The following is a 15,400-nucleotide window of genomic DNA, read 5'->3' on the forward strand; positions in this document are numbered from 1 at the left end:
TTTAGGCACGCTCATTGTGCAACATTGGTCATTTTTATTCCATAATCACACCTGGCTTGATAACACTGAACAGTACCCTACTATGACAAAGTACTTAAACTAAGGACTGTGTGTTACAGACCTGTACACCTAAAACGAATCTTAAAAACAACACTCAAAAACAAATTCTAAAGTAAAACAAGGTTCACAAATGTAGGGATATTACACACATGAAGGCAAGCGTTCTGAATACTGCCCTACTTGATTTGAAGTTTGACTAGTATTGAACATATAATGCTACATTGTGTAAATCCATGTGGTGGTTCTCTCAGGATGTATGCGACACCCTTTGCCTAAAATCTTCTACAGTTGTCATTTTAATCAAGTCTGTACCCAAATAAAATGAAGAATCGTTTACAAATAAAAGCTGCTTCTCTTTACAATACTGAACACATGTGACATAAGGCAATCTAACTTATTTAGAGATATTGCATCTCTCTAAATCAATCATTTCCAGATATCTTAAAAGGATTCGGGAGTTATCTTCAAATATTTGAAGATATCCAAAACATATTTAGGAGATATCTGAAAATGATTTAGACATTTAACTGGAGCTTTAAATGAAATATCTAAAATTGAGATATCTTCAAATCATTTTAAGATCTCAAAATGTTTTAGATATTACAATAAAAATGTTCAGATATTTGAAATAGAATTTAAGATCAATTATTTTTTAATTTAGGATATATCTCATAATAACTTTGTTCACTTAGGCCTCGTACACACACACACACAGCATAAATGCGGCTGCGAGTTCACCTTTTGCTCTTAATATGGTTTAAGTACATGTTTCGCTCTACTGTCATGGTACTGCAGATAGTCACCGCTGTATTTAGCAGTGCAGAAAAAGCAAAATGGTGGCTCCACTGGTTTTGCAGAAAAGCATAGCTGCGCTTGACGAGCTCTCGATCGATTACATACTGTACTTTCTTCATTACCTCCATGCTGCCGCCACACAAACCTAACGAATGTCGTGTAATGCTGGCACGAGTTCAGTGGTTTGTTTAAACAGGGAGTGCACTCACTTCAGTAATGAAAGGTGTGTGTGAACAAAACAAACAACCGCAGCGAGTGCAGTTTGTAAATATGGTTGTCGCGCCAACCGCAGTGTGTGTGTGTGTACACAAGGCCTTAGGAGATATCTCTAAATGGAAAGGAAGTCCATTAAAAACATAGAGCATTTTCACAGGAAGTTATTTCAAGATCTCTCTAAATGACAGTTTGGCATACTATGCTAGCAAAATATTATTTAAAAGATCTCTGTAAATCAATGATTTAGTTCCGGGGCGGACAAATCAGTACTACCAAAAATTGGGTCCAGACTACCAAACTGTAATGATGCAAAGATATGGCTGAGATTTGTCCCTTTTACAATGTATACACATATAAAACAAATTAATAAACAGGTGAGAACACTGTACCCTCAGTGGCTAACAGTGTTACCGAGGTGCAGGGACACTTCAACTTCAGCACAGAAACTTAATAAAAGTGCGTTATTTTATTGTTTTATTTCCAGCTGCACAATTCGCTAATGGTATTGTGAATGAATGTTTATATTCTGTGTACACGTTTAGGACATCAAGTTTATTTGTACGGTACTACTGTATATTGACTGTATAATAATAATGCATTTGGTTTCCAGACGTAACACTTGCAGACTTTAGTTACTGATAATGTGCAGTGGATACTGAGTGTGAATGCACAGTGTAAAGAAAAAAATAAACTAATCCTTTTTATATTTATGTGTTTTATAGACATTTTTATGACTACTTAAATATAAAAGTAAACGGTACAAAATTGTACAGCTAATGAAGACTAGGTGGGGCTAGGTTGTATAAATGGACGAGGTGAGGAAAAAATAAAAAACCACAACCACATCATAATAATAATAATAATAATAATAATAAATCCCCAGAGTCAATTTAGGACCCAGAGTATGATTGTTTAAATTTGTTACACGTGAATATTTTAAAACTAATGATGAGATATTGGTTGGATCAAAAACCCAAAATAATGCAAAATGATGCAGTCAGACATAATTCCCTACATTTTATATAAGGAAACTATTATTAGCTTGTTATTGCTTGGTAGAAATATTAACAGAAACTAGGCTGTTAGCAAACTTTGGCAGTATCTGGTTATATTATATGGTTAAAAATAAATAAATAAATAAAAAGTAAAACATGTTTTATTAGTGGCCCTCAGAAATTGGATTTCTTTTCTGAACCTTACCATCTTACAATTGTGTCTGTCTACATTTGTTGAATGGTGCGAGCGTAATATGGAAATGTAGCCCATCAGTCTACCACAGATAGTAGTGATTTGTCCACCCCGAGTTCATTTTTAGAAATCTGAATCAAATCTGAATTAAATTAAGGTATCTTCAAAAGGGTTTATTTATAGTTATGTCCAATTCATTAAAACGATATCTGCAAATGATTTACAATTCCTAAATATATCTTAAAATGCAATTTAACACATCAAAAGGATGTCTTATTTTTTATCCAAAGCAACCTACAGAAATTAAAATTATTAAAGTTATAAGCAATAAAATTCCAAAACCAGCACATATATAATAAAACATAAAAAGGAATATACAAAAAGATACATAAAAAGGAATTTACAAATAAAGGTTAAATACGTTTAAGAAGATGGTGGAAAGCAGTAAAAGACTGAACAGTCCTGAGGATAACCGGTAGCTGGTTTCACCACAGGGGGACAAGGGGAGGAAGGAGAGTGAAAAGAAGGCATAACAAGGTCAGCCAGAAGATGAGCAGAGATGTGTTGAGAATAGGAGACGGAAGTGTCCAAAATAACACCTAACAAAATAACCATATGTAACATGGCAGCCAGGATTAAAGCAAAGCGGTAAATAAAACGAAGTGTCAGCCTTAGACATTAAAGCACAAAACTGCACTGAAAAAGGCCCTTCCTTGACTAATTCAATATAGCAGAAGCCAATGGGTTTCTTCACATTTTGGGTATAGGGATTTGTAATACATAACTGCAAATCCCTTGTGCTTTGCTGAGAGGATGTTTACTTGTGCTTAATGATGCATTAGTTTTAAATTTTTCATGGTACTAATTGGGCCCTTTTACAAATGCCTCTCAATTCCCCAATTAACTATATATGCACCGTGAAGGCACTTAAGACAGCAGCAAGTGACCATTTGTGTAGGTCAATAAAATATTTTAATATATTTTCCATAATTTATTTCTATATATTCCTGGACTAAAGTTTCAAGAGTCAAAAAGCAAAAGCCCTGCGGACTTTAACCACTGGTGGCTGTGCTTTTGCCTATTCATGCAAGCTCATGAAATCTCAGATCTGGAAAACTACAAATATGCACTATATCTGTTTACTGGGAATTAAAATTGTATGGATTACACACACATTATATAGATATACATATATACATGTGTGTATATATATATATATAATATATATATATATATATATATACACACACACACACACACACACACACACACACACACACACATATATATATATATATATATATATATATATATATATATATATATATATATATATATTATATATACACACACACACACACACACACACACTTTTTTTTTTTTTTTTTTTTTTTTTTTTAAAAAAAAAAAAAAAGAAAATCAACTCAAAGCACAGCTGTGAACAGCTGACTTTCTGGGGGGTTGCCTTAGAAACCTAAAGTTTTGCAGTTGAGGCTGCCTGCTGACTCCCTGGACACTGACCTGAGAAGGCGCGCTGCAGGAGAGATTCCCAGCCAGCTCCCCAATGCGAGCGGCTGCTGTGGGGTTGCTGGAGCTGATGAGGACAGGGCCGCTGATCTCCATGGAATGACGGTTCTGGGAGGCCTGCGACGACTTGTTAGACATGGTCAGAGAGGTAAACGAATGCCGTTTCTTGGTGTTCTTCTTGGCGTCTGGGTGCTTTTGGGTGCCATTGCTTTGACCAGCTGCTGAGGTCCCCTCGCCTAAATCCCCTGACCCATAGGGCTTGTCCAGCTCAAGCAGTTGCTTTGCGGCAGAGTTAAACTAGTGTGAGATTAAAAAATAAAAGTGTGTGCTGAATCTCAGATATTTAGACAATTAATTTTTAAAATAGTATATTGTCAGCGATGGCATCAACCAACCAGAGAGGCATACTGACTGCGTCACAGGAGGCTTGCTAGGTCCCTATTCCCGCCTTTCTGCAGCAGGAAAAAGCCTAACTTGACACCAACAGTGACTATGGTTTGTTTGCATGATCCACCCAAAATATTTTATTTTGCACGCAAAATGTTTAAAACTATTAGCATAAATTTCAAAAGTTAAGGGTAAGGAAAATACCAGTCAGAATTTGATTGTTTCAAATTACTGATGACTGATCAATTTGAAATTTCAGTTGTGCAACTTGCTTTTGTAATGCATCCAAATTACTTTACAAGCATGTATCGATTCATTTACCGGTTGCGTACCACTGCGAAGATTAACTAACCGCTCATAAACAAGGGTAGCCTCTGGAACCTTACAAGTTAAACATATTGAGCACAACTGATCCAAAATATTTAGAGCTATCAATGTCATGAAAAAATAGATCACTATATCCCATATCCTACACACTGTATATACAAGTGAAAATGTGACATGTTCAGAAGAATATCTGCAAATATACTTCAACTTGTGCTAAGGAATTTCCTCTACATATTTGTAAAACTATATTGTGTGACATACATACTCCATCACTAAATAAAATATATTTGTTACCTCAACATAAGAAATAGGAAAAATTCCTATTTTATCTCCCAACATTCCTTCTGCCCAGTTCTCATCAACTCGACGAATCACTGTTAGTATGTCATCCTGAAAAATAAATAAATACAAAATGTTGGCCCTCCTTTTTTTTTTTTTTCAAAGCATTTTCAAAGTATATGAAAAGACCAGTACCAGTTACAGAAAAAAAAAAAAAAAATCTTAACCATGAAAAAATCTGTTAGAACTGAGCTGCTTGTTGCTACCACTCTAGTATTAAAAGCACACACTTAAAAATGCATTTTGGAGTAAACTCACTGATAAAACAGAGCCCATGTGGTTACAAACTTAGATACAAATGAATGCTGTTCATAAGCAGGGACCATTATACTCCATTAGATATTGAATAACAACAGACAAAAAATAAACAAAAATGAAAAAAAAAAAAGTGTCTATTTAGCTATTCAGATAACTAGTCCACTAAGAGGCTGCTGTATTTAGGTCTGTATTTGTCATCTTCTCACATGGAACAGTCTACAGGCTGCAGCAAACCTTGCCTTGCATTTTTAACAGTAGCACTGTTTTGATCCCTGTCCACACTTCTGAATTCCTCACCTTGGAGAAAGGCAGGCAGTCTTTGTCAGCTTCCTTGTCCTTTACTTCGAAATCATAAAGAGCTTTGCACTGTGGTGGTGGCTGAGGTAAGGGTTTGATGATCTGAACAAAGTTAGTTGGGAAGAAGCCATGGACGCTGTTAATCTCCCCGTGGTACCAGTTCTTGTCCACTTGCTGGCGCAGGATGATAATATCCCCCTTGCTGAACTTGAGGTCTCCAGGCTCTTTGCCATCATAGTTGTACAACGCTTTGGCACATGGCAATTGAGGAACACCCTGCAATACACACAGACAAAACTGCTTTAAAATACAAAAGGTCTGTAATAGGCAATACCGAACTTTTAAAACAGGAAGAGTTTCTTCCAGAAGCCAAGTGAGGTTTTAGGTTTTCATTACAAGAACAGTGTATGGAGTAAAATATTAAACTGCAGGAGGATAAGGGAAGCAATTCAAATAATGCTAAAAAACGCAGAAGAATAGATTTCCAAAGATTTCAGGACATTTTATTAGAAACGGTTGAATGGCAAAGATCTATCTGGAGGGCTTTAAAAGCTTCAGACTGAATTTCCTTTAGGAAAAAAAGTTACATTTTAAAATTAAATTGTTTAGCCAAACTAGACACTGAAACAGCCTAGTAATATCTATTTTTTTTTTCATGCATTTGCTATTCTAGGAGCTTTTGTCAAAGTTTGTATCTGCTACTCCATTTCCCCAGACTCCCTCATTTTTGGATACTGGCCACTCTCTCTCAGATGCATCCTGAATAGGGCTCATTGAAATGCATAGTTAGTTGGGTCTTTAACAATATCATAGCTGAATAGATCTTTCAGGAGATCCACATAGATCCGGGCAACAATGGCCAGTTCTCGGTGATAAATGAGTCTGCCACTGAACAGTTAATACATATTCCCAACACATTCACGATTCAACGCTGGTGTGCCCAGCAACTAATCTACTTTCCCACAGGCAGTGCCCATTCTCTACAAAGCTTAGGTAGGCTAGTTGTAATGAATCAGTTCTCCTTTCTCTCAACCAAATATTTAACTACTTACGAAGAATTATAGTAAACCACAACCAATCTAACCCAAAACCAGAAGACCTCCCACCCCACCCCACACACAAATTTTCCCCAAATTACAATCATGGAAAAATTGAGGTAAAAATACTTTTCTAATAGTTTTAACTTAAAATGGTGGAAAAGTGCCCGCTACTTTGTATTGTCTTAGTTACTGGAAGTAAAAAACCTCATGAAGAGATAACACTCTGGACCTCTTTAGAACATTTCATAACAGCGCTACCAACATAATGAATAGAGTTTGATGATCAGAAAATATATCCCTTGATCATTTCTAAACTGAAGCTTACAACATTATGCTGAACAAATACCCCTCTCTCACAGACAGGGGACATTGAAAATGCAGAGGAAACTAAAAGCAAGCAATAGACACAACAGGCTGTGTGTGTGTGTATGATTATATAATTACACACACACACACATATATATATATACACACACACACACACACACACACACACACTCTCAGAAGTATTCACCCCTCTTGGGCTGTTCCACATTTTATTGTGTTACAACATGGAATCAAAATGGATTTAGTTAGTTTTTGCCATTGTTCAACATAAAAAAGTCCATAACGTTAAAGTGAAAAATTAAATCTGCAAATTGTTCTAAATTAATTACAAATATAAAACAAAAAATAATTGGATTGCCTAAGTTTTCAGCTCCTTTGCTATGAAACATCTAAATAAGCTCTGGTGCAACCAACTGTCTTTAGAAGTCACATAATTAGTTGAATAAAGTCCACCTGTGTGCAATTAAGGTGTTTCACATGATTTCAGGTTAAATACACCTGTCTCTGGGAGGTCCCACAGTTGGTTAGTACATACATTTCCTAACAAAAACTACACCATGAAGACAAAGGAACATTCAAAGCAAGTCCGTAATAAGGTTCTTCAAAAGCACCAATCAGGGGTAGGACATAAAAACATTTCCAAGGCATTGAATATCCCCCTGGAGCACAGTAAAATCCATTATTAAGAAATGGAGAGAATATGGCACAACTGTAAATCTGTCTAGAACAGGCTGTCCTCAAAAACTGAGTAGCCGGGCAAGAAGGGAACTACTCAGGGAGGCCACCAAGAGGCCTATGGCAACTCTAAAGGAGTTACAGTCTTCCATGGCTGAGCTGGGAGACACTGTGCATATGGCAACAATAGCCCGGGTGCTTTACAAAACTGGCCTTTATGGGAAAGCGGCAAAAAGAAAGCCATTGTTGAAAAAAACTCACATCAAATCTCGGCTAGAGTTTGCCAGAAGGCATGTGGGACACTGAGACCAAGTGGAAGAAGATTCTATAGTCTGATGAGACCAAAATAGAGCTTCAATTCTATGAGCTATGTCTGGCGCATGCCTAACAACGCACATCATCCTGAGAACACCACCCCTACCGTGAAGCATGGTGGTGGCAGCATCATGCTATGTGGATGCTTCTCTGCATCAGGGCCTGGAAAGCTTGTGAAGATAGAGGGCAAAATGGATGCAGCAAAGTACAGAGAAATCCTGGAGGAAAACCTGCTGAAGTCTGCAACAGACCTGGGACTTGGGAGACGATTCATCTTCCAGCAGGATAATGACACAAACATACAGTCAAAGCCACACTGGAGTGGCTTAAAAACAAAAAGGTCAATGTCCTGGAATGGCCCAGTCAAAGCCCGGACCTCAATCCAATTGAGAATATGTGGAAAGAGTTGAAAATTGCTGTTCACCAAAGGTCCCCATCCAACTTGACGGAGCTTGAGCAATTTTGCAAAGAAGAATGGGTAAAAATTTGCAGTGTCCAGATGTGCAAAGCTGGTAGAGACTTATTCAAATAGACTCATGGCTGTAATTGCTGCCAAAGGTGCCTCTACCAAATATTGACTCAAGGGGGTGAATACTTATGCAATCAATTATTTTCTGTTTTGTATTTGTAATTAATTTAGAACAATTTGTAGATTTTATTTTTCACTTTGACATTATGGACTTTTTTGTGTTGATCAGTGGCAAAAATTAAATCCATTCTGATTCCACGTTGTAACACAATAAAATATGGAAAAGTCCAAGGGGAGTGAATACTTTTGAAAGACACTGTGTGTGTGTGTGTAATTATATATGTATGTGTGTGTGTGTGTGTGTGTGTGTGTGTTATATATATATAAACAATGCATCTGAAATTTTTGTAGCCATTGATGGTATATAGAATGTTATTTACATTTTAAATAGTGAGCAGATAGGTTTGTTGACTGTTTCTGTAGTACAGTGGGATAACAAAATACTGAGCTCAAGTCATGTGATTTTATATAAACACTAGGTGCTCAGTGTTTGTTATTTGAGTTGAAAACTGGCAAAATGAAAAAAATGCTAGGTGCTCAGTGTTTGTTATTTGAGTTGAATTAAAACTGGCAAAATCAGTTCATTAAGAATTTGTATAAATATCCATTTGAAAATAAATTTTAAATTAATGCAAGAACAGTGAAAGATACGACCATGCCCCACTTGAGTAATGAAGATCATCTGGTTGCTATTGGCATGATTCAAGGCAGCCTGTCAGAGATGTTGCCCAGAGAATGAGATGTTCTGCTTCAACAAAATCAGCAGACTAGTCCAGAGAAACCAGGAAACAGGCTGTAAGGGACAGGCCACATCCTGGAAGGCAGAGGGTAACCACACCAGCCCAGGACCGTTATGTTGACTGTTGCATTGTTCAAGCCAACCGGTGTGGCAGTGGAAGTGTCATGTGGGGAGGAATCTCCTTTAAATACAAGAAAGCCTTTGTTGCAGATTGAGGGCAACCTTACTGTTCAGCGACACATTGACTAAGTCCTTGAGACAACAGTTTTTCCATTCCAGCAAGCCAAGCCAAAAGTATTGATTTCCCAGCAGGACAATCCAAGACCACACACAGTGCTAGGATTACAATTGCAAAACTTCAAGAAAACAATGTTAAGGTCTTGCTGTAGCCAGCTTTTTCTCCTGACCTGAGTCCAATAGAACATCTGTGGGACCAAAACGCCAGTGCCATCAACAGGTGACAACCGCGACCAGCCAAACTTCGCAGGCTGGCTGCAGCTGAACAGGATGGTGGAACATCCCACAGCAGTCTATCTAGAGGTTGATCAGGTCTATGCATCAACGCTGCCAGGATTGTGTTAATGCTCAGGGAAGTCATACCTGATACTAACTTTGTAATGTTTTCATTTTGACAGCGAGTCCTGTTTCATGCTGAAAACGTCACGATTCATTGATCTGTATTTTTGTGCAAATTTTCTGTGATTTTGTTTGATATTCTAGATTTAAAATATTTGATTAAATCCATTAGACCCGAGTGTTGCATTTCTTTTGTGCTTCAGTATGTGTGAACATATAATTTATTATTTCTTTAGAGTTATTGCAGTAGCTATAGCTCAATTACCCTATTGTGCTAAATGGTGTGAAGTTTTAAAAGACATTAAGAAAGAGCTCTAGTCGAAAGGTTTATTTGAGTATACAGTATGATACCACTGAGGGTTATATAGTTAGGAGCGACCCATCGGCTGAATAGTATTTAAGACATGCGTTGCAAAACTACAGGATTTGGATAGAGGAATATTTTAAATGGCCCAGCTGACCCTATAATCTGGGTTCTTCCTCGCTGTAGTAGTTTTGTCTTAATTGTGGAATGCAGCTATGAAGAAAATGCCAAATGATGATACATACATTAGTTTTGTTCAGTTCCTTCAATAACTGGCAATTTCAAGATTAATAGTTTGGCCTATCCTGCAATTTTCAATAAATCACTGATATGCAGTTCAACATTTTTAAGTTAAGAGAGTGTAAAAACATTTAAGCAAGGTGGACTTTAAATTGGTTTTGCAACTGTAGAGTGATTTGCTGTGCTTAGTTCAATAACTTACACGCAATATGTCCAGGTGCACAAAATACTCAGATTTAAGCATACTTGGCCATTGTGATTTATACAGTTAGCTCAGGTGCATCACCAAATATGACAAGAATCCTCTTTCTAGGCTATCCTGGTTAAATAATATTAACAGTGCAATTACATTTCTCTCGTCTAAAGTAAGCGTTACAGTACCATTTTGATATTACACAAACTGCACTTGTGGCTTTAAATGAGAAAGAAGTATATTGCACACAAGGCCAGAGGGACTGTAAAGAATGTGTACAGTAATAAACACAACCACATTATTGAATAACTGAAGACAGTTACACATTCACATTAAAACAGCTTAATAGTTTCAACATATGGTACTTTTACTCTATGGCCCAGCTGACCCTATAATCTGGGTTCTTCCTCGCCCCCCCCCCCCCATTGGTTTTGAGTTTGATTAAACAATTCTCCCCCCCATCCTGAGGAGGCAAACTGCTGAAGAACAAAATTAATCAATTACTTTAAATGTCTTATCAGTTATATTGAAACTGGCCTAATTTAAGCCAAACCCTAAGCAACAGAAACATCATATTTATTCCCATTTCCCAGACAAATTCTCTTTTCTAAATAGGATAAGAAAAGAGAAGCACAAGAGAGAACATATGACTTACCCCCCTCCCAGTAACCAATATTTCAACTGCTAGAGTACATTCTGGTTTGAAGTCAACACTAACCAAAAGGCCACCCTACATGACAGAATTTTCAACCACTAGGTGCACTTTTTTCCTTTTGATGTTCACATTAGCGTAAGACAATCTATTTCACGAATACCCTTTACAAACGTTCCCTTGCCCTGACTTGGGGGTTGGGCTGTCCGCTTTCGGGGGACAGAGTTCAGGCTTATGTAATCCCTGGCTTCTTTTCAGTAAAGGCAGACCATTGTGCCAAGCTGCCAGCTGGTTTTGTGACGGAAATGCATAACAATGGATCATAAAACCACAGCTATTTGTAAAGAATAGCAAAAGTTTAAATCAAGATTGTATTGTATAAAATGTTCCAAGACAACAACAAAAAATGCATGCTAAATTGATTTATAAATTGGTTATTTACTTCTAGTGGTTAAACGTTGAATAATATGCTAGATGTATAACCGGTCACGTGACAAATTTCACCGTTTCACAGGGCCAGGTACATCAATAGCACAGTACAAAATACAAAGAGAGACATTTACAAAGAAAAATAATAAAACAAATGCTTCTAAAAAGACCAAATTCCCATTGGTATTTTTATTAATTTATTTTTTTAGTTTCATTTGATTTTTTAGTATTACATGCAGGACAGCTGCTATAAGAGTGTTACCTTTATTAAAAACGTGCATGGATGAGTCTATCGATTCACTCTACAGGTTAATCAACTAATGCCCATAAATTAACTGATCAAAAAATTAATTGAGTGACAACCCTAATTTCATTATGTACTTTGTGTACGCATTTTTTTATTTATTTTTTAACTGTAGTTCAGTCCTTGCAATGTTAAAACGTTACTTGCTTAAATTAGGGGTTATTTGCATGGAAAATACTAACCAGGGGTGCCAGTATAATATAAAAGTAATATAATAAAAAGTGTGTGTGCGCAGATCTGGTTTAAACGCTGACACCTGCATAGCATTTAAATGTTCACAAAAATTTACCAAAAGCACATCCCTACTAGCAAGTGGATTCTTCTAGCAACAGAGGTCGATGCAGCTGGTTAACGGAAACGATCTAATAGATCTGTGAATGAAAAAAAGAAATTAATAACATGGAAACTAGCCTCTGTGGTATGGACACAATTATATTAAAAAAAGTAGAGTGCCTAAAGCTTACAGTCGTTATTAATTTAGAATGTGACTCTGCCCAGCAGCAGGTCATGCTGAGGGGGTGGTTGTGGGGAGAGGGGATACCTCTTCCCCCTCAGCTGCAGAAACAGTCTTTTCAAAGCCCACTTTCCCTCATGCAAAAGTGCTCACATAGCCACAAGGCCACCCCCTCCTGCTGGATCAGGGTAGCCTGAGTTTACATTTCTCCCTGTGCCTTTCACTTGGCTACACAAGAAAAGGCAGACTAAAAAGAGAGCTCTCGGCAGGTTTGCAGTTCCCATTTTCTGTTAGCTCAACTGGGGAAGAAAAATAAATAAATAAATAAATAAATAAATAAAAGCTCAACTCCCTCCCACTGTCTCTTTCTGTCCAGGCACTTTAAAACACACCAAGTTCAGACACCATAAACTCTGTAAACAGCTTCAAAGGATTTAGGGATTTATTTGTCTAAATTATAGAGTCCTGAAGTAATTTCAGTGCCCTTGTAATCACCATCTTTACAGTTCGTTAATGTGCAAGGCTTATCTAAGAACTAGCCTACAGTAAAACCATTTGGAAACTTCTAAAGGAGGAACAGGTTTATCGATAGTTCACACATTTTACAGTTAAGACATAACAGAACATAAATTAGGAGGAAAACTCAATCTTTATCCCCCTGGAGAACAGATTACAATACAAACTAGGATGTAAGAGAGAGTTTTTCTTCTCAGCATGCACAATTCTCATTTATTTATAAAATACACTTACAAAGTGGCTGATTTAACTACTTTGTGTGTGTATTTATAGCAGAAGACAATATAGGTTGTCCTATATGCAGTCACACAGAATTCCCACTGCACTCGAAGGTTATTCAGTTCTCTCATCCTGGTGTAAATGATCACTACATTAGTTAATCTGTGTTATTATCTGAAGGACTATACCCTTTTAAAAACAGTCATCGGATAGCATGTTGCTTTGGAGAAAAAAAAAAAAAAAGTACTTTACAACACCCATAATCCTAAATGCAATGTGCTGTCGAGTCTAGAAGCCCTTAAGGCACATTCAGGGTAAACAAAGCCATAATCTTTTGGGGGAGGGACAACAACGATTGAAAACTGTCAGGCGAGCGGGTTGAAAGTTGAATATGCATTCATCAGAAGTTAGGTGTGTCACTTGAATCCTATACAGGCACCTCAAACAATGACTCTAAAAAAAGTCACACTACAACAATTGGACAAAAAAGAGCAGTAGCACAATAAAAACTAAATTGAAATGAGGTCATACTGTTGCTCCTGAGAAGTGACAGTTTCTACAGACTAAATATCCTCAAACAAACAAGTGATGAGCAACATGTGACTTGAAATTAGGAACGAGTCAGAATATTCGAGTATCCTGAATAAAATGACTACTCAAATAGTTTGATCCAAATGATGGAAAAACTTGGCACGGTATTTTTGAGAGAAGTGATCAGCAACTACAATTGCCACTTCACTGATAACTGACATGGAGGCGGGTGCTCTTCGTTACCTAGCTTTGCTATTGGCTAAGGGAGTATGAGAGCACTGAAAATGGCATCTTTAAAAAAATAAATAAAAAAAACACACAACATGTGGAAGTATTTTGAAAAAAGTTAAAACGAGACCACATGCAATGTAATCTCTGCAGCACACGTATTTTTGTAAATCAACAAGTTAAATTATCAATTATCTAAAATGCAAGCACCCATCTGCTACTTTCGAAGAATACACAGAATGTGGCAAAAATAAACAAGTGTTGCATCTTTTACTGGGCACAGTGGTCGGCGATGTGATGCGTTTTTTTTTTGTTAAAAGAGAACTTCAAATTTGGATTGTGACTGCAAACTACCCAGGCGATGTTAAGCTTTTGTTTCAGTTCTGCTGTTATTGGTCTGCTATTGATATGAGACCGATTCCGGAATGAGACATTATTGTATTATGGAAATCAGCAAGTTTGGGTACAGTGCATCTCGTTTTAATGTTCTTTATTATAGCACAGATGTGAGTGAGCAAACATATTTTGTTGCGATTTGCTAGTAAACAGTCATGTTGTGTGTTTTATATGAGTTATCAGTGTTTTATAGTTAAAAACCCTATGTCATATTATTATTTCTTTCTTTGTTTGTTTAAATTATTATTTTTTTTTTTACTTTGAATACATTAGATCCCTTAGATGTTTCCTTGCTGTTACTGTTGATGTACGTAGCTGCACGTGTGTGGTTGCTGCTACTACATTCTAAGGACCTATCACTGTAATGAATAATTAGAGTTTGAGTATTCAGGTATTTGAAACTTACGTTTGGTATATTCGAATACATTCTTATCCAAAATTCCCACCCCTATTAGAAATGCTGAAATCATGGAGCAAAAGGGAAAGTGGAATGTTGGTGTTTTTAAAATCCAATTCCCCCAAGTCCAATTCCAAATCCTTCAAATTAATTAGAATTTTTATTTTTAAGACATTAGTGTTGCCATTGTTCAACTGCTTTCATTTGAAGCCAAATTTAATTGACCAACAGTGACTTCAAATGTATGTAATGTGTTGACACTGAGAAGAATTTTAATCATTGATGTGTTGGAATTGATTAAAAATGAATTTGAAAGTCAAGTGGTCATGACTGTGGTCTCCATGGCATGGCGAGTGGGATGAAAATCAAAATAAACTGAACCAACAAAACAGTAAACCCAAGCTTATTGTTAAACTTCTCAGTAGAAGTTTAACAATAATCAAGGTGAACTGATATCCAGTTTCTACTATAGTTTTTGTTGAATAACAGTATTAAACATTAGACAGTATTCAAACTTTTCTTTCATGTGTTTTTTTTCACTTTGAATTGCAAAAGTAATGGAAAGCCCCATGCAATTTAACTGGCTTTCCCCTAACAAATAGTTAGGAGTAAAATGGCTTATTATGTACAACCTCAAAAGAGCATTGAAAACAGGTCCTGAAATTGTTCTATTTCAAACTGTAGAGTACCTAAATGACATCTTGCAGGAAAAAATGTAGATTTTGTTCAACAGTCACTTCCTTACTGCGCCAGTTTCCCCATTTTCACTTATTTACTGCTGTCCTGAAAGACAAGGTTGACTCTGCTTCTCTAAAACCTCAGAATTTAATGAGGAATTCCAGAAAAATAAAAAAACACACGGGAAAATTCAGCAACAGGAAACCACCATTAATGGATAGACTCATTTTTGCACTCCTGCATTTCTTTTTTTTTTTTTTTTTT

The 15,400-nt window shown here is 36.6% G+C and overlaps 1 protein-coding gene across 1 annotated transcript in view; it reads right to left on the minus strand.

Moving 5' to 3' along the window:
- sh3rf1 (SH3 domain containing ring finger 1) overlaps positions 1–15,400 on the minus strand; it is a 71,048-nt gene that overhangs the window by 21,058 nt on the left and 34,590 nt on the right. Inside the window, exons 3-5 of the mRNA XM_041264630.1 lie at positions 5,395–5,670; positions 4,795–4,890; positions 3,781–4,083 (exon numbers count right to left, since the gene is read on the minus strand). Coding sequence (XP_041120564.1) covers positions 3,781–4,083; positions 4,795–4,890; positions 5,395–5,670 — 675 coding nt within the window. The remainder of the gene's footprint in view (positions 1–3,780; positions 4,084–4,794; positions 4,891–5,394; positions 5,671–15,400) is intronic.

The sequence above is a fragment of the Polyodon spathula genome, chromosome 1 (assembly GCF_017654505.1).
Source record: "Polyodon spathula isolate WHYD16114869_AA chromosome 1, ASM1765450v1, whole genome shotgun sequence".
NCBI classification, from domain to species: domain Eukaryota; kingdom Metazoa; phylum Chordata; class Actinopteri; order Acipenseriformes; family Polyodontidae; genus Polyodon; species Polyodon spathula.